The sequence below is a fragment of the Heloderma suspectum genome, chromosome 2 (genome assembly GCF_057233095.1).
Source record: "Heloderma suspectum isolate Gila_16-S chromosome 2, 16-S_ref, whole genome shotgun sequence".
In the NCBI taxonomy this organism is placed as follows: Eukaryota; Metazoa; Chordata; class Lepidosauria; order Squamata; family Helodermatidae; genus Heloderma; species Heloderma suspectum.
In genome coordinates this window covers 270,972,298-270,992,840 of record NC_139459.1, presented here as the reverse complement: position 1 = coordinate 270,992,840, position 20,543 = coordinate 270,972,298, and the positions used below count along the sequence as shown (strand labels likewise).

Here is a 20,543-nt window from a genome sequence, read left to right as displayed (position 1 = left end):
TGTGAGCCGGATAGCGCTGTATCAACTCCATCTGATACGGCGGCTGCGCCCCTTCCTTCCCGACCATCTGCTCCCATCGGTAGTACATGCCCTGGTCTCCTCTCGTTTAGACTACTGTAATGCGCTCTACGTGGGGTTACCCTTGAAGACGGTTCGGAAACTGCAGCTGGTACAGAACGCGGCGGCTCGCCTGATTAAAGGCAGCTGCCGGAGAGATCACATCACTCCAGTGCTGAAGGAGTTGCACTGGTTACCAGTTGTTTTCCAGGCCAAATTCAAGGTGTTGGTTTGACCTTTAAAACCCTATATGGTTCCGGCCCAGCCTATCTTAAGGAGCGCCTCCAGCAGCACCAGACAGGCCGCTTAACAAGATCAGCCTCGGATGGCCTTCTCTCTGTCCCATCAGCCAGGACAGCTAGACTGGTGGGGACGAGGGAGAGGGCCTTTTCTGTGGTGGCCCCCACTCTGTGGAACTCCCTCCCTTGGGAACTCCGTCATGCCCCCTCTTTAATGAGCTTCCGTCATGCATTAAAAATGTTGTTGTTGAGGCAGGCATTTGGGGTGGGTTAGGGTATTTTAGAAAATGCTTTTATTGTAGAATTTTATTGTTTAAAACTGTTTTTATTGTATGTTGTACATCGCCCAGAGTGGCTGGGTGACCAGCCAGATGGGCGATTAATAAGTTTAATAATAATAATAATAATAATCAGGGTCTGCAAAGCAAGTTACGGAGAACTCTAAGTAATCTAGCTACCTTTTTTTTTTTAGAAGATAGATAAGAAAGAAATAATGACGAAATAACAAAAACTGATGAAGAAAACGCAGCTAAATATACTAAACATTCTAGAGGAGGAGAGATGTTCCCCTATGAGGCAACCAGCATGATAGCTGAAAAAGAACTGAAGAGCTGAGCGGGACATGCGTAATTGGACGGTGGGGGAGGGTTCTCACCAAAAACATTTCTCAGCTATAGAAGTTTCCTGAATCAAGGCTTTGCATAGGCACAGAGCCCATATGTGTGATGCACAGAGACCATGAAGAAGAGAAATAATAGTTCCACTCTATTCTGAATTGGCCAGGCCACATTGGACTTCTGGGCACTACATTTAAAGAAGGACACTGGCAAACTAGAGCACCTCCAGAGCATGACAACCATGATGGGAAGTGGGGCTGGAAAACAAGTCCTATGTGGAGTGGTTAAAATGGCTGGGTATGTTTAGCAAAGGGGCCGTGGTGGCTTAGTGGTTAAGACGCTGAACTGCAGAATGGAAGGTCGGCAGGTCAGCAGTTCGAGACCCGAGTGCTGTGTGACGGAGTGAGCTCCCGTCTTCACTCCCAGCTTCTGCCAACCTAGCAGTTCGAAAGCAAGAAATTGCAAGTAGATAAATAGGTACCGCCTCGGCGGGAAAGGTAGCAGCGTTCCGTGCACCTGGGTGTTCAGTCATGCCGGCCACATGACCACAGAAGCGTCTTTTGACAGCGCTGGCTCTTCGGCTTAGAAACGGGGATGAGCACCGCACCCTAGAGTCGGACACGACTGGTTGGGGACACCTTTACCTTTTTATGTTTAGCATGGAGAATGTAAGATTAAAGGGAGACATGACAACTGCCTTCAAATATCTGAAAGGCTGTCAAGCAGAAGATAGAGCAGAGTTGTTATCTGTTGCTTTAAAAGACAGGACTCAAACCAATGGGTGGAAATTTCAGGGAAGCAGATTTTGGCTGATCATTAAGAGAAACTGTGAGAGCTATTTGGCAGTGGAACTGACCTCTATGGGAGGTGGTGGATCCTCATTTTCTGGAGGCATTTAAGCAGAGGCTGGATAGCCATATGACAGGAATGCAACTGCAGATCCTGTATTGAGCAGGGGGTTGGATCAGATTACCTCCAACTTTTCAAGATTCCAACTTTATGATTCTATAATTATTGCAGATACTGCAATGGTCAGTACCACGGAAGACATGGTTGATGTCTGTTCCACCACCTGAGGGATTGGCAGAGAAACAATATATGTTGCTGATGCCACAACAGGCGTGGCTGGAATTGCTGGCTCAGGAAGTATTATTCATTTTGTAGAAGACTCTGGAGCTTTAGATACCATGGCCAAAACAGCAGCCAACACAGTAACACAGTGATGGGAGATTTTCTATGATACTAGTATTGTGGAGGTGATCAGTAGGCTTGATAATGGTCATGATGTCATGACATGCTCCAAGGCATATGGGCTTGCCAGGATTTCCCCTGAGGATTTTGGGGATCAACAGCCACAATAAACTGAAGAACAGGATCTGCAGCTACAAGATACCCAGTTCCTATCATGCTCATGACAATACTTAGTGGATATCAGCTTCTTCTATAACAAGGAGTCTATCCATTTCTACTTAAAGTTATTTTGAAGTGGTAACTGTGAAATGCCCCCAAACTATTTTCTTTAATGCAAGCATTTGCTCCAGAAGACAGACTATATTTACAATATTCCCTACCTCTTAAAATCATCGCCCAGGCAGGTATTTTTAAAAAAAACAAAGTAGGGGCGCAATCCTATGGGATGTTCCCTGGCTACTCATAAGTCTCCAAACTCAGAGGCTTTGCACCTCCTGCTCTGCATTTAAGCTAGATGGATGATTTCGCCTGAATAGTGGAGGCTTCAGGGAGGCGGAGGGAAGGAGGCTGAAGCAGCCATAGGATTTCTTGTATGGCTGCCGTCCCAGTCTCCTCCCCTCCTCACCCTTGGGAACACCACCTTTCCCCCATCTCTGCACTCGTTTTGCAAGCGTGGAGAGGTAGCTGGCATGGTTCTGGCCATGCCAGCTATGGGGGAGAGGGGAGCTTGGGGCCGGGAAACCGAACAATCCCATGTCCCCCCCTCCCAGATGCTGTCTGGGGGCATAGGATTGCATCCTAAACCTTAGGAAACATTTGTATAGTAGTTACAGCAATTCATTTCCAATAAAATGCAGTACCAGTTGTATATATCTAATATCTACCTGAAATAAACTGGCCTGACTTGTAACTAGCACGAAGTAAAAATCCTTAATGACTGACTGCAAAGAACTATGCATCCTCATCAACAGCAGGCTATCAAATAACTTTCAGGGCACCACAATCTATATGGAGAACCATGTCCTTCCTATAAGCTACATAAAAAACAAGAGTCAATTCCCTGATGTCATGCACACAAGCGCCAATGATAAAATAAAGAATTTCCCTATATTAAATCAGTGAAATTTAGATGTGTACATTTTCTCCAAATTTGAGGGATTGTTTCAAATCTAAATGCAGTAATGAATGCCATTCATTTAATTTCACTTTTTGTTCTTTCCTAGAATTGCAAAACAACAAACAAAAAAACCCCCTAACAATTTGCCCTATCTTACATACTGCTGCCAAACCAATTCCCTAGCAAGAATGTTATCTGGGCTAGATTAATGAAGAAAAATCCTCGGTTAAAAATGGGTTGCTAATTTGGTGTTTGAAATATGGGAAAAGGTTTATTTGGAAGATGCCCTAGGTCAATTCTTTGTTCAGAGAGGATTCTTTGCATCTTTTTATAAACAGATGGTGCTCTAAAACTGACTATGAAGTTTCAAAGCTTCAAGAATTCCAGTCTTCTTTGTTGTTGCTATGAACAAATCTTTTATTCTTGTAATTTCATCAGAATAATGAAATCTATCAACCACATATGAATGCATCAATTTATCTTAACTTCTGAAAATACACTCTTTCAGTTAAATGTCATTTTCTGTCACACAATACAAGAAAAAGAAGACTTTTGCTAGGATTAATTGGAGTGAATTTAACCCACCATAAATTATCATCTCTGGCCTGAAATAAAACCCTGAAATTCAGCGTGTACGTAGGCAGATGAATGAAGTTGTCTTATTTCCTGCAGATCAAGCAATGAGTGTCTGCTCCAGCATTTCAGAAACAAAGAGCTTGCAGAGTCACTGTCATCACTCTTGGAAACTACTGTTTTAGAAAAGGTCCAAGCTGGAAAAGATGAATGCTGCTTCTACCCTCTCCTGCAGAGAATCACATTATTACACCATTTCTTTGCACACAATAGTAAAAAGGATAAATGGAACCCACTGGAATCTCAAAGGGGAAACACGAAACCTCCAATATGTCTTTATTACTCAGTTTTTTATGGATAAACAATGGGAAGAAAATGTCATTTGCTGCATGTTAATTGCCAAATGAATGTACTTTGATGGGTCCTTACAACAGCATTAAGTAGTTCAGGTCTGAAAAACTACTTGGGGAAAACAGAGGACAAGAAATGGTTGTAATTATCAGGGGAGGGATGTGTTGCTGCTGGCAAGGCTAAATTATCCACTGTGTTTTTTTCTAGTCTCTGTTGGATTCATGCTGAAGCAGTGTGGCTTATTCAGCTGGACATACAGCCTACCAGAATTGATAAAGTAATAATTTATTAGAGACAACTGCAAACAGAAAACAAATCTAAAGCAAGCACAATGCACTAAAAACAGCAAATATTTTTAATTAAGGCAGCAAAGTTGTTTATTAATTTAACACAAGCCCTTTAATCGCTAGAAGTATTGTAGGGCAATAGAGATCTCAGTTGTATTTATTCAGGTTAATGAATTCTAGTAAATAAACTTATAGGTCATACAGATCAATGCAGTTCAATGACAATGAAATGTAATAAATAAAATTAGTGAAAACATTTCTCAAATATTTCAAAAAGTTGAATCTCAAGTAGATTTGACATGAGATAACGTGTCTACTCATTTGCTCACCTCATGGCACTAAAATCTTCCCCTCCCGTCCAAAAGTATGATGTCTTGCACTACTGCACTTCCTTCCAATTGCTATCACTCTGCTAACTACTGCATTTGCTCAAGTGATCAGTAATAACCAAAAAAGCTTTCTAAGATGGGTTGGTAATGTCAATATTATTTAATTTCCATGATGATTCCACACATTTATTCCCTTAAAAAAACTGAATTAGTGGTTTTAGTACAGCTGGACTTATTATGAACCTGTCCAGTAATTAAAATCTGCAGGACAGGACCTCTTGAGGATACCATTACCCACAGAGGTCCGTTTGTTGGGCACATGTGAAAGGGCTTTCTTCTGTGTTTCCCACAAACTATGGAATGCATTCACTCAAGAATTACGATCAGCCATCATTCTCTTGGCTGTTAGGTTGTGAAAACAGATTCCTTTAAATTTAGCCTTTAAAATTATGTTGTTTTAATGTTTTACTATTTTTAATATACTTCTTTCTTAGAATTTTAAGGTTTTATTGTTTTAAATTGTTGTGCAACGCCTTGTTGGCTTTTTAACAAATAAGGTGGTATATAAATGTTAATTAATAAATAAGGGACCAGACTGTTTCCATTAGACTCACCTATTGTTCCACAGTGTTCTCTAAGACATGACTGAAATATTTTAATCTGAGAAACAAGGAGAAACTTCAACAGCTTGTCATTCTATTTTTTTTTCTGTAGAGAGAGGACTTCAGTCTCTTGAATATTGATTTAGTACTCAAAACTCTACTCTTGCGTGTAAATTTAAGTGAAACCAGAGCTCAGTCTTTAAAGTTACCACAAATCCTTCTACATTTAATTGTTGATTGCTATGTGCAGTATGTACACAACATTTACACTGGAATAAAAAGTGTTCTATATTCAAAAAAGTATATAGTAACTAGCCACACTCTCACACTGCAGTTATAGGAAAGACAGGTTGCTACCTGTAACTGTAGTTCTTTGAGTGGTCATATGTGCATTCACACATATGGGCTCTGAGCCTGCATGGAGCCTCGATTCAGGAAACTTCTACAGCTGAGACGTTTTGGTGGAAACCCTTCCCCCACCACCCCAGTGTGCATGTCCCGAGCAGGTTCCCACTTATTCCCTCAGTTCACTGAGACCGACATTGTAGCCTCAGAACTGAGAGGAACCTTCGGTACCCAACATCAAACTCTAGTATGACACTGAAGAGGGTATGGTTGTGTGAATGCACAGATGACCATTCAAAGAACGACAGTTACAGGTAAGCAACCTGTCTTTCTTCTTCATGGTCTCTGTGTATCACACATATGGACGAGTAGCAAGCTGACTTACTGGAGGCAGGTTGGTGTCCTACTGCAGAATGGAGGATGGTAATGAACGACTGCATGAACGAATGCGCTGTCAGCCCCAGCCCGAACATCTAGCCAATAGTGCCGAATAAACATAGACGGCCTCGACCAGGTTGCAGCATGGCACAGGGCAGGGATGCTGGCCTCCCTGTCGAATGTGACCAACATCACTACCACACTAGAGCGAGCTCAGACTGGAGCAGACAGTTGGAGTCCAGTCACCTCATATGCTAGCCTGATAGTCTTTACAGCCCACAAAGCAAAGGGTTGCACTGAAACCCTTTGGCCTTACCACTGTAGCAGACAAAGAGGCGGGGTGACAGTCTGAACCCTTCAGTGCTCCATTTATAGAATGCCAGTGCTTGATGGACATCCAGAGAGTGTAGAGCTGACTCAAGAGGACTAGATGGCAAAGAGAAGAAAGCAAGCAAAGCAATGTCCTAGTTCAGTGAAAATCCACAACCACTTTAGGCAGAAAAGCAGGATCAGGCTGTAGAACCACTTTGTCCCTGTGAAAGGTGAGGTAGGGAGGATCCATGTGTAACGCACACAGTTCACCTGAGCAGTGTGATGATGTAGTGAACACAAGAATGCCACCTTCCACAACAAAAGGCAAAGATGTACCATTGCCAGGGGCTTCAACTGTTTGGATGAAAGCTCCTGTAGGACAATGGAGAAGCTCCAGCTCGGCACCATGCAACAGACTGGAGGTGCCAGGTTCCAGACTCTCCAGACAAACTGTTTCACTGTAGGAAGTGAGAAAATGGAAAATTCTTCAACTGGAAGGTGAGAGGCAGACACTGCAGCCAAGTAAATACGTAAAAGCGAACATTTCAAACCCCTGTCAAAAAGTGACAGCTGAAACAGTAAAACTTGGTGCAAGGAGCACCTGATAGGATCAAAGTCGTCTGAGCGGGCAAAGAAAGAAAACACAGCCCATTTCCTGGCACAGGACTGTTGTGTTGAGAGTTTACGAGCAGAACTGATGATCCTTTGGATTGGGGCCGGAATGTCCTCAGTACTGGTCACCGGATCCTCCATGCCATCATTCGGAGCATTAGAAGGTTCAGATGATGAATTCTGCCCTTCTCTCTGGTAAGGAGGTGAGGCACTGTTGGAAGCCAAAGAAATACTCCTCTTGCTGGTCACAAAAGTGGAGCAAGCCAAGGCTGGCAAAGCCACCATGGTATAATCAGAGTACTCTGTGTGCTATCTGTCCTGATCTTTGCCAGGACCTTGGTGATTAATGGACATGGGGAAAAGATGTAAAACAGGGTTCTGCTCTTAAGTTAACAGAAAGGCATCACCCACTGTAACCAGTTCTAGGCCTGCCCGGCTGCAGAACACTGGGCAAACAGCATTCTCCTTACAGGCAAAAAGGGTCAATTTCCAGTGTGCCCCAATGCCTGAAGAGGGTAGCTGGAACCATCTTTTCCATTTCCCATTTGTGGGAGGTCAGCATCATTCAGCTGTGCCAGTTGGTAAGCACATTGTCTACATTGGTCACATGGATCGCCACCAGTCCGATCTCATGGGACACACACCAGTAGACGATTTGAAGAGTAAGGGCAAGCAGGGGAAGTAATCTCATCTCTATTGTCTGAGGTTATCTGGACCAGTCTGCCCACCAAGTCCAGCTTAAATGCCCCAAGTTCCTTGTTGACTGCCCTCAGCTATAGTAAGTTGATGTGCTCAGTGCTTCTTTGGACACCCGCAGTGGGCTCCCCATCCTGAGAGCAACACATCCATAGTTACTACACAGGATGGAGAGGGCTGAAGGCACAGCACACCTTTCATGAGACAGTTTGACAATGTCCACCATCGCAGTGATTTCCTTACCTCTGAAGGGAATCGGGGTTTGGTATGGCAAGCATCCCCATCAGTATCGAAGCTGTAGGTAAGCCAGTTCTGCAGTGGTCTCATACGCAGGCAGGCATAGCGAACGACCAAGGTCATCACACCCATCAGACCGAGGAGGTGCTGGACTTTGAATGCCATTGTAGTCCTTCATGCAATCAATTCCCCCACCAAAAATGTCAAGGAGACAACCCAATTTTGGGGCAGATATGCTTAGCCCTACTGAGAATCCAGAAGTGCCCAATGAACTGGAGGCTCTGTGTAGGCTGTAGATAAGACTTCTTCCAAATGATGTAGAGGCCAAAATCATTGAGGAAACTGCAAGTCATCTCAACCAACCGAAGAAGCTGACAACTGGTTGATGCTACCAATAGCCAGTCATGTGTGTACAGGTAAATCTCCAAGCCGTGCACGTGAAGGTAAGAGTGGATCACTGCCATGCACTTTGTGAAGAGACTGGGGACAGTTGCAGCACCTGAAACTGGTAAGCACCTGTCCCAATTGTGAAGTGGAGGAAACGATGGTATGACCTCTCTTTCATAATGTGAAAATAGGAATCCTTCAGGTCAATCATGGTGAACCAGTCTCCCCCAGAGAGCAGAGGAAGGATAGATGACAGGGAGATCATGCAGAACTCCCTTGGGGTGGTGTAGGTATTGACTTTTCAAAGGTCCAGGATTGGATGGAGCCCTCCATCCTTCTTTGGTATCATGAAGCACCGTGAGTAGAACTTGTCATGGAGATGACAACATGGAATGGGCTTGATGGCACCCTTTCCAAGTGCATCTGTACTTCTCAGTGGAGGATTGGCAACAGAGCTGTGAGCTGGACAGTCCTGAGCAGAGGGAAGGCATCGAACTTGATCCTGTAGCCCTTCTGGACAATGGAGAAGACCCAAGAGTTCGATGTGATGCTTGTCCATGCAGACAGGGAAGAAGGCTGGAGAGTGCCGAAGATTGGAGGTCAAGCACATGGACGAAAAAAGAGGGTTGACAAGTCAAAAGTGATGCTTAGTACCCCTATCAACCTTGCAGCAGAAACTCTGGAACTTTGAGGAAGAGTATTATTTCCTCAGTACCAAAGGGTATTAGCACAGCAACTGCAAATAGCAACCTATTGCTGATATGGGTATTGTGTAGGAGAGGGTCAAAACCAACAGTGCTCTTTTGAGGTTGAAGGTTAAGTGAACCCCATACAGTGAACTGTAGTACATGCCTTTTTGATAGAGTCTACAGCATCACCAGTTTTGGCGTTAAACAAGGCTTGCCCATCAAATGGTAAATCACAGAATCATAGAATAGTAGGGTTGGAAGGGGCCTACAAGACCATCGAGTCGAACCCCCTTCTCAATGCAGGAATACAAGTCAGAGCATCCACGACAGATGGATGTCCAGCCTTCTCTTGAATGCCTCCAGCATGGGAGAGCCCACTACCTCCCTAGGTAATTGGTTCTATTGTTGCATTGCTCTAACAGTCAGGAAGTTTTTCCTGATGTTCAGCCGGAGTCTGGCTTACTGCAACTTGAGCCCATTATTCCGTGTCCTGCGCTCTGGGATGATCAAGAAGAGATCCTGGCCTTCTTCTCTGTGACAACCTTTCAAGTACTTGAAGAGCGCTATCATCTCTCCCCTCAGTCTTTTCAAGGCTAAACATGTCCATTTCTTTCAGTCTGCCCTCATAGGGCTTGGTTTCCAGTCCCCAGATCATCTTTGTTGCCCTCCTCTGAACCCTCTCCAGTCTGCATCCTTTTAAAAGTGCGGTGCCCAGAACTGGACACAGTATTCCAGATGAGGCCTCACCAGTGCTGAGTACAGGGGAAATAGTACTTCCCAGGATTTGGAGGCTATGCTTCTATTAATGCAGCCCAAAAGAGCATTGGCCTTTTTTGCAGCCACATCACATTGTTGGCTCATGTGATCTACAACAATTCCAAGATCCTTCTCGCTTGTAGTGTTGTTGAGCCACGTATCCCCCATCTTGTAACTGTGCATTTGGTTTCTTTTTCCTAGGTGCAGAACTTGGCATTTATCCCTATTAAATGTCATTCTGTTGTTTTCTGCCCAGTGCTCCAGCCTATCCAGATCACTTTGAATTTTGTTTCTGTCTTCCAAGGTATTATCTATCCCGCCCAATTTTGTGTCATCTGCAAATCTGATCAGCATTCCCTGCACCTCCTCCTCCAAATCATTAATAAAAATGTTGAAGAGCACTGGGCCCAGGACTGAGCCCTGAGGTACCCTGCTCATTACCTCTCCCCAGTTTGAGAAGATCCCATTGATAAGCACTCCTTGAGTCCGATTCTGTAGCCAACTGTGGATCCACCGGATCATTGTTTCATCTAGCCCACTTTGAGCTAGTTCACTTATCAGGATGTCATGGGGCACTTTGTCGAAAGCTTTGCTGAAGTCGAAGTATATTATGTCCACAGCATTCCCACAGTCCACAAGGGTGGTTACCTGATAAAAAAATGGGATCAGATTCGTCTGGCAGGATTTGTTCTTGACAAATCCATGTTGGCTTCGCGTAATCGCGGCATTGTTTTCAAGGTGCTTCCAGATGGATTGCTTTATCATCTGCTCCAGAATTTTCCCAGGGATTGATGTCAGACTGACTGGTCTGTAGTTCCCAGGTTCCTCCTTTTTGCCCTTTTTGAAGATAGGGACAACATTAGCCCTCCAGTCATCTGGCACTTCACCTGTCGTCCATGATTGCTCAAAGATAATAGACAGTGGTTCTGAGAGTTCTTCTGGGAGTGATTAGACTGATTCTGCTGAGCCTGTTTGGTAAATGCATGGCAATGCAGCCAAGATTCTAGGACATCCCCCTCTCCCAGGCAAAAAAGGCAGAGTGAATGTCCGTATGCAGCAACTTGATCCTGCAATGGACACGCTTACGAAATGGCGACATGAGGACCATCTGTGTGTTGGGCGATTGCTAGACTGTGAAACAAAAAGAAAATGCCAGAAGAGACGGATAGAAACAACAATAGACAAGATAAAGAAAGAATAAAAACCTCAGCACAATAAACAACATTTTCAGCCCAGCTGAACAGGGAGAAGTTCCCTCACAAGGCTACCACAATGGTGGTCGAAAGAGATCTGAGGGAATAAGCAGGAACTTGCTGGGACGGTGGGAGGTTTCTCAGCAAAACTCCTCAGCTACAGAAGTTTCCCAAATCACAGCCCATATGCATGATGCACAGAGACCAAAGAAAAACTGGCAGTATCCTGTGCATTCCTTCTCCAACTCTATTTCATTTGGATTACCATTGGCTACTTAATCAACGAAGGGCGCAATCCTATCGGGATAGGTGGCCGCCTCCGAACTCGGAGGCGACTGCCTATCCAATGCAGGGCAGGAGCAGTGCAGAGGGGATCTTCCCCTCTGCACTTCAGATGCCCTGCATTTACAGCTGGACAACCAATTTCAGCTGTCTAGCCATGGAAAGTCAGAAGGGGGGGCAGATGCTGGACAACACATAGGAAGCATCCGAAAGGCACGTCCCCCCGCCCCACCCCGCTGAACGCCCTCTTATGAGCACGGAGTGCGAAGCCAATCCACAATCCACGCTGCCTACAAGGCACCACGGGAGGGGGTAGAAGTCGGTTCTCAGGGAACCGACCTATCCTATGGCTGTCTAGCCACTGAGTAGCAGCCATGGGATTGTGCCCTTAGTCTGAAGTTCTATTTCCTCTATTTACAGTTTAGCCACAACAGTATTCACTATTCCTATTATTTACATAGGTATTTTTAATTCATTCTTGTAAAGTGTGCTTCTCAAGAAATACTGCAGAATTTTTTCTGACTTCCGATAGATTTCATAAACACAAACATGAAAAACAACAACAGGGGTGTAAACTGGTGCTTCATGCTTAAAGACTAATTATCCAACCTCTTTTCAAATAAAAGTGTTCAGAGAATATAGCTCACCTTAAATGATATTTCATACTGTTCTCCTCCCCATATCTCCAGGCCTGCATCATATCCACCCAGCTCCCAGAACCACTTTCTATCGACTGCAAACAGTCCTCCAGCCATTACAGGAGACCTTAAGGTAAAATCAGACTCTGTATTACAAGCATATCAATACAGTTCTCCATTACATCTACAGATCTAGATGAATTGCATTACCAACATCAGATTTCAAAATGTAATATTTTTTCTACCACCACACCTTACTGTTGCTTGCAATCTCTGCAGCGTTGTTGATTTACAGTATTTCTTTATACTATGGAACCCAGGAGAACTTGGCAGAGCTTCCTTAAGAATCAATCAGCTCCAGACTTCCAACAGGCAACATAAATAAGTTTTTAAAAGTCCATATATAATGTCTGTCTGTCTGTCTAAGTGTAGAAATATGGAACACCTTGTCCAAAGACCCAATGTTTTCTATTTTAATATTCTTCCTCCCCTTGGAAGGTTTAGCTGGCAAGAGACCCTGAATCAAACCTAATCTTCTAGATGAATGATTACTGCACTAGTTGAATGGCTAGGCCTTCAGTTTAATGATTCAGCATATTCATCAACACATAACAAGTTGTTGAATACCAGAAAGTTATTCTTCCATTGCAGAGTAATAACTGAAGTTCATTAAAATTGTTTGATAAGCTTCTTTAACACTATATAAACTTCTTAAAAGTTTTAATTCATCTTGAGTTTTCTGTAAGTAATTAAGATTTTTTAAAGTGTAATAAATTATTAAACTGATATGTGTATAAATGGTCACAGTGACTCAGTGATGTTTCTTGTCATATGGAATTAGAATTTTCATTGTTTTCATAATACACATAGATGATTTATGAAGGAGACTTAACTGAAATGGATTTTTGCTGGCTACCCATAAACAATTATATCCATCATGCAAATTTACAATTACTTTGTTAAATCACTATATTAACTTGTGAACTCATAATTACTATGGGTAATTATCCAACGTCATGCCAGCAGAAAACATTCACAGAGAGCAACTTCCTTGCCTCCCTTCTCCCTGAAGTTCCTCAAAAAGCTTCTCCTGAGGGTCAAGAGACCCTCCTGAATGGAGTGGATTGTGCTGCAGAGTACTGAATGGAAAAGCTGATCCCCAAGAATTGGATGGAGGCACCTTCTGTGAACAGAGCTCTTCTGACCCTTAGAAGAGAGGCTTTCAGGCACTCTGCGGGTTGCCAGGGGAAAGAGGGGTGGGGAAGTCACCCTCTGAATTTCTGCTGATATGACACTGGATACATTGCTCATGTTTGTTTACTTTGCATTATTTTGCACCAACACATGCTGTATGCAGTATTATTTTTATAATTTGTGACCTTTCAAATATACATTATATTTGTACATTTGTGATTGGCCTTCTTGTTTTCCTTTCTAGTTTTGCAGTCAAAAGTATCATGAAAGAAGTACAGCTCTTGAATTGTGGCCTGTGACGTTCAAGGATAGTTTCTATTTGTCTGAACGCGCCAGTGCCAGGAGCCTAACCATCTCTGTGACAGCCTTGCTTGTTAAACACCTATGCACATTTTCTTTTACGAACTTACTCAAAAGGGTCACTGGGATCAGGTTTCTGTAACTCAGAAGGAATTGGGATCCGCTTGTAATACATCTCCCAATCAAATGCTCCTCGCATTGCATCGCCAGCTTGTGTTTCATAACCAAAGTGGTCATGGTCTATTACATCAATCATTGGACAAACAATAGTTTTGCGGTTTCGAGCGATGCGGTCTAAGGAGTAAAGAGAAAGCTGTTAAGTTCCTACCTGCTGCTCCTTTCATCTGTAGCAAGAGACTGCATCTACAGTAGAACATAAATGACCTCAGAACTACTACAGCATGACTATATATAATTTTGATTGTCTTGTTATCACAAAACACACTCAGTTCAGGTTTAAATTAAGCGACTTCTCTACTAACCACAAAAAAATTAAGTTGTCTTGTTTCCGAGTACAGGAGTTATGCTTTCACCTGTGATTTCCCCCCACCCCCAATCACTGGATAAAGGAATCATTCTGTGAAGCTAACAATTGTAGAGGCAAATATACACCTTTGAGTTGATTTATTTTCTACCTCCTCAAATCTAAACTTGCTCATAAACTGAGGTAGGGAAGAGCTGATAAGTCCATTCACTGGTATCTATATTGCATTGTGCTTGTGAAATTGAAGTCTCTGGATGTATGGATGGTAAAAAATCCACTCTGTGTTTCACGGATTGTCAGGCATCTTTCATTCTGTTGTCCTCCTACTGCTCAGGGTTTTGTTTCTGAATTTGCATAAATTTGCATTTGCACAAATTAGCACATGCGACAGCGTACAAATTCCCCTCAAATGTGCATTTTCATGCTTTAGCCTATGGGGAAAATGCACGTTTTGGGTCAGTTTTTCTTATTTTGTGTACTTTTCTATGACAAAATTTGCGCAAAATTCAAGAAATTTGGAAAACTTGTCTGCAAGTCCGCGGAATCCACCCGACAGGGGAAAAGCCGGTCCACTGCAGAATCCGCAGGAGAGATGCATGAAAATCCAAACTCATTTGGTTCTGTTGTGGATTTCTCCAACATCTCTATCTCTTACACAGTTGGCTGAACTGGTAGGTATTTATGAATATCCTAACTACTCAAGGATCAGCGCTCCCAATGTCTGTAGGCTATCTTCTGCGAGGGAAAGGAATGACACCAGTTTGGCTTGGATTAGAACCTGACATGGGTCTTAATGACAGGAATAGGTTTTTTGGAAAGACTGGGAACAGATCCCATGAAGTCAGGAAGCTGAATATCTAGAAGCAAAGTGACTGAACGAGGGGTGCAGAATAAGCAATGAATTGAGGAACCAGAGCTGAAAGAAGAACAAAACAGACATGATATAAGAAGAGGCTGATCCAGGGTGGGTAACCAATCCGGCCCCAGGGTCCTGATTTCTAACCAACCCTGGGAGTTCACATGAGGGCAGCCCCTTTCCCCCAAGCCCTCTGTGATGTCATTTGACTTTTTACCCTGTGTAGACCACGGATGCAGAACCTCTTTCAGCCTGATAGCTGAATTCAATTTCGGAGAAACTCTAGGAGGATGCATTCCAGGGGTGGACAGGACCAAAGGCAAAAATGACGGGCCAAAGGCAAAAGGGGCAACGCCATAAATACAAAACATACTAGCATATTGCAGCGTAAAGCTCTTACTATCAGTAACTAAGCCTTAGGAGAGAGGCATTATGACCTGGTAACTCTGTTCCCAACCTAGTGCCTTCCAGATGTTTCGGACTCCCATCAGCCCCAACCACCATGGCCAATAGTCAGGAATGTTGGGAGTTGTAGTCCAAAACATCTGGAGGGCACTATGTTGGCAAAGGCTGCCCTAAGCGGATAATGAGGGCCAAGGAGCAGGAGCAGGTTGATTATCATGTATTATATCTGCAGGAGAAGCCACCACCACCGGGGAAGAGGCGTGCCTGCTGCTGCTGGGCCTGCTGCTGCTGCCGCCACCAACACCAGGCCTTCCCTGTGGACTTCTGCCTGGCAGACTGCCAGTCCCTGCAGGACCAGGCCCCCAGGTACCGAGCCAGCTGTGCTGCTTCGACCTACCCCTCCCTGGAGGGGCTACATAAGCTGGCTGGCTGAGGTGGCCTGGGAAAGCCAGGGCCTGCAGGAGAAGCCACCACCACCACCAGGGAAGAGGCATGCCTGCTGCTGCTGGGCCTGCTGCTGCCTGCCACCGCCGCCTACACCAGGCCTTCCCCGCAGACTTCTGCCTGGCAGACCGCCAGTCCCTGCAGGACCAGGCCCCCAGGTACCGAGCCAGCTGTGCTGCTTCCACCTGCCCCTCCCTGGAGGGGCTACATAAGCTGGCTGGCTGATGTGGCCTGGGGGAGCCAGGGCCTGTAGGAGAAGCCACCACCACCAGGGAAGAGGTGTGCCTGCTGCTGCTGGGCCTGCTGCTGCCACCACCGCTGCTGTCGCCACCAACACCAGGCCTTCCCTGCGGACTTCCGCCTGGCATTATTTTTAACGGGATTTTTTAGTGTTGTTGTTAATTTCTGGGGGATTCTGTTGTGTTTTTAGGGGTGGGTAGCCTGCCTGATAGGCGGGAGCGAGGGGGCATGTGTCCACCTGATGGAGGCAGTGGGGGGAGTGTTGGGGGCTAGAACATACCGAGGCTGGGCGGCAGGCGCTGGTGGAGCGCTAGGGGCAGGCCATGCCAGGTAAGGGGAACAAGGGAGAGATGTGTAGTATCTGTCCCCTCCTCTGGGCCTGTCCAGAGCCAAAGGATAGCTGGGGGAAGCATGACTCCATCTTCTGGCCTTTGTTTGCTGCTCTGCAATGCCAGGTCTGTTACCCAGAAAACCTCCCTCATCCATGACATGATCCTGGACGAGGATGCAGACCTAGCATGTATTACGGAGACCGGGCTGGCCGAGGCTGCTGCTCCAACTCTTGCAGCAATGTGTCCAGCTGGATTTTCGTATGCACAGCAGCTGAGGGCTGGGGATCGGGGAGGGGGAGTGGCTGTTATCTACCGAGAGTCCTTGGTCTTCACCAGACACCCTTGCCGGGAGACCAAGGTTGCTGAGTGCATGTAATGGAGGTTGGGCCCGAAGGGCAGTCTGGGGATTCTGCTCGTGTACCATCCACCCCGCTGCACGACTGACTCCCTGGCCGAGGTGCTTGAGGTGTTCTCTGATGTGCGAGTACAGTCCCCTAACTTCTTGGTGTTGGGGGACTTCAGTGTACATTTGCAGGCCATCCTCACAGGAGCACCTCGGGAAGACCATGGCTTCCTGGGAGCTGTACCATATTCTAACTGGGCCCACCCATGTAAGCCGGTCATGCACAAGACCTTGTGTTTCTGGAGAAGCGGGGAGTGATCTGGAAGTCGGGGGGATATCCACCACCCCCTTGTCATGGTCAGATCACTATCTGGTGACGTTGGACTTCTCGGTTCCACAACCCCTCCGCAGAGGTGGAGGGCCCATTAAAATGGTCCGCCCCAGGTGTCTTATGGATCCAAATGGATTCCTGAATGCGCTTGGGGATTCTCTGGAGTATGCCAACGGCCACTCGGTCGGGACCCTGGTGGGTGGCTGGAATGCCGCAATCACTGGGGCATTAGATCGGGTGGCTCCGAAACGCCCTCTCCCCCTGAACAGGGCTCGGACTGCACCATGGTTCAATCCACAGTTGCAAGCTCTGAAACAGGAGGTGACACGACTAGAGCGCCGGTGGCGGAAGTCTCGCTCCAAAGACGATCAGACACGGGCTAGAGCTGTATCTTCAGCCTATCACGTGGCGGTGAAGGCACCAAAAAAGCAAAATATATGCTGCCTCTATCGCGTCTGCAGAGTGCTGTCCCAGGAGGCTGTTCCAAGTGGTCCGGAGCCTGGTCGGTCCTGTGGCTCCGGAACCACTGGAGCATTCTAAGGCCTCCTGTGAGGCCTTGGCAAGGCACTTTGCAGATAAAATTGATCGGATAAGGAGTGTTACTCCGCACGCTGTGGATACAGTTAGTGAGCAAGAGGCGGCCTGTGGCAAACCAGTTTTGTGGGATTGGTTCCAGCTTCTTGCTTCTGATGAAGTGGGCAAGGTGCTTTCATCTGTAAGGCCGACCACCTGCTTACTTGATCCTTGCCCATCTTGGCTCATTATGGGCTGCAGAGAAAGACTGGGTGAGGGGATCACAGTGGTGGTGAACGCCTCCCTTGAGGAGGGCGTGATGCCATCAGCCCTCAAGGAGGCAGTGATATAACACTCTTAAAGAAGCCTTCCTTGGATCCCCAAGTTCTGAACAACTTTCGCCCAGTCTCAAATCTGCCATTTTTGGGGCAAGGTGATTGAGCAGGTGGTGGCGATGCAGTTTATCATTTATTTATTTATTTATTTTTATTTTATTTATTCATTCATTCCTATACCACCCAATAGCTGAAGCTCTCTGGACGGTTCACAAAAAATAAAACCAAACAACACACAATAAAACAATTTAAAATATATAGAACATTAAAACCACAATATAACAATACAACCACAATCAAACCTAGCAGCAGTGCAGGAGTTTAAAATACAGATTTTTAAAACAGCAAAGCTAAAAGTCTAGAAAGCTAAAATGCTAAAATGCCTGGGAAAATAAAAAGGTCTTCACCTGGTGCCGAAAGGAATACAATGTAGGTGCCAGGCGAACCTCACTAGGGAGCTCATTCCAGAGCCGGGGTGCCACAGCAGAAAAAGCCCTCCTCCTAGTAGCCACCCACCTCACTGCCTTTGGCAGGAGCTCACAGAGAAGGGCCGCTGATGATGATCTTAAGGTCCAGGCAGGCACACATGGGAGGAGACGATCCTTCAGATAACCTGGCCCCAAGTCGTTAAGGGCTTTAAATGTTAATACCAGCACTTTGAATTGGGCCTGGAAATGGACTGGCAGCCAGTGCAGCGGAAAAAAGTACTGGCGTAATATGAGCTTGCAGGCCAGTCCCTGTTAACAATCTTGCTGCCCTATTTTGGACCAGCTGAAGTTTCCGGACCGTTTTCAAAGGCAGCTCCACGTATAACGCATTGCAGTAATCCAGACAAGAAGTTATCAGAGCATGGGTAACTGTAGCTAGGCTATCTCTGTCCAGATAAGGGCGTAGTTGGTATATCAACCTATAAAAAGCTGATAAAAAGTGCTCCGTGCCACTGAGTTCACCTGTGCCTCAAGTGACAGTTCTGGATCCAAGAGCACCCCCAAACTACGAACCTGATCCTTTAGGGGGAGTGCAACCCCCTCCAGAACAGGTTGAATATCACCTAGCCGGGCAGACAAACCACCCACTAACAGTACCTCCGTCTTGTCTGGATTGAGTTTCAGTTTATTGGCCCTCATCCAGTCCATTACCGTGCCCAGGCACTGATTCAGAACAGCCACTGCCTCACCTGGGTTTGATGAGAGAGGGAGAGCTGGGTGTCATCCGTATATTGATGGCACCTCAGCCCACACCTCCGGATAACCTCCCCCAGCAGTTTCATGTAGATGTTAAACAGCATAGGGGATAAAATAGAGCCCTGTGGAACCCCATGGCACAATTGCCATGGCACAGAGCAATAATCCCCCAGCACCACCTTCTGGAATCAGCCATCTAAGAAGGAGCGGAACCACTATAGTGCAGCGCCTCCAACTCCCAACCCAGACAACCTATCCAGAAGGATACCATGGTCGATGGTATCGAAAGCCGCTGAGAGGTCCAGAAGAATCAACAGAGTCGCACTCCCCCGTCCCTCTCCCGGCGGATGTCATCCCACACGGCAACCAAGGCAGTTTCCGTTCCAAAACCAGGCCTGAAGCCCGACTGAAATGGATCTAGATAATCCATTTCATGTTGAAGGCACACTTGGAAGAAACTGATTATCTAGACCCATTTCAGTCGGGCTTCAGGCTTGGGCATGGGGCAGAAACGGCCTTGGTCGCCTTGGTGGGTGATATGGGGAGGGCTCTGGATAGGGGTGAATGCTCCTTCCTTGTTCTCTTCGACCTCTCAGCGGCTTTTGATACGGTTGACCACGGTATCCTCCTGGACCACCTGGAGGGGTTGGGCATTGGAGACACCGTATTGTGGTGGTTCCGGTCCTTCCTCTCTGGCAGGTACCAGAGGGTAGCACTGGGAGAGGTGGTTTCGGACCCGTGGCCACTCACTTGTGGGGTGCAACAGGGTTCCATCCTCTCCCTGATGCTATTTAACATCTATGTGAAGCCGCTGGGGGCTATCATCAGGAGGTTTGGGGTGCGGTGTCATCAGTATGCGGATGACACGCAGCTCTATCTCTCGTTCAAATCTTCACCAAGGTTGGCTGTAGAATCCCTGTCCAAATGTCTGGAGATGGTGAGTGGCTGGATGGGGAGGAATAAGCTGAAGCTGAACCCTGACAAGACCGAGGTACTTTTGGTGGGAGACAAGAGGAGGCTGGGGGATGTTGACCTGGTGTTGAATGGGGTACGGCTACCCTTGAAAGACCAGGTCTGCAGCCTGGGGGTCATTTTGGACTCCCAGCTGTCCATGGAGGCTCAGGTGTCAGCTGTGAGCCGGACAGCGCTGTATCAACTCCATCTGATACGGCGGCTGCGCCCCTTCCTTCCCGACCATCTGCTCCCATCGGTAGTACATGCCCTGGTCTCCTCTTGTTTAGACTACTGTAATGTGCTCTACGTGGGGTTACCCTTGAAGACGGTTTGGAAGCTGCAGCTGGTACAGAACGCGGCGGCTCGCCTGATTAAAGGTAGCTGCCGGCAAGATCACATCACTCCAGTGCTGAAGGAGTTGCACTGGTTACCAGTTGTTTTCCGGGCCAAATTCCAGGTGTTGGTTTTGACCTTTAAAACCCTATATGGTTCCGGCCCAGCCTATCTTAAGGAGTGCCTCCAGCAACACCAGACAGGCTGCTTAACAAGATCAGCCTCGGATGGCCTTCTCTCTGTCCCATCAGCCAGGACAGCTAGACTGGTGGGGACGAGGGAGAGGGCCTTTGCTGTGGTGGCCCCCACTCTGTGGAATTCCCTCCCTAAGGAACTCCGTCATGCCCCCTCTTTAATGAGCTTCCGCCGTGCATTAAAAACATGGTTGTTCAGGCAGGCATTTGGGG

The 20,543-nt window shown here is 46.3% G+C and overlaps 1 protein-coding gene across 4 annotated transcripts in view; it reads right to left on the bottom strand.

Annotated features, from left to right (window-relative positions):
- Positions 1-20,543, bottom strand: part of GALNT10 (polypeptide N-acetylgalactosaminyltransferase 10) — a 108,313-nt gene that overhangs the window by 43,758 nt on the left and 44,012 nt on the right. For all 4 annotated transcript variants that reach the window (XM_084839220.1, XM_084839224.1, XM_084839222.1 and 1 more), the window contains exons 6-7: positions 13,493-13,676; positions 11,898-12,015 (exon numbers count right to left, since the gene is read on the bottom strand). In XM_084839220.1, coding sequence (XP_084695346.1) covers positions 11,898-12,015; positions 13,493-13,676 — 302 coding nt within the window. The remainder of the gene's footprint in view (positions 1-11,897; positions 12,016-13,492; positions 13,677-20,543) is intronic.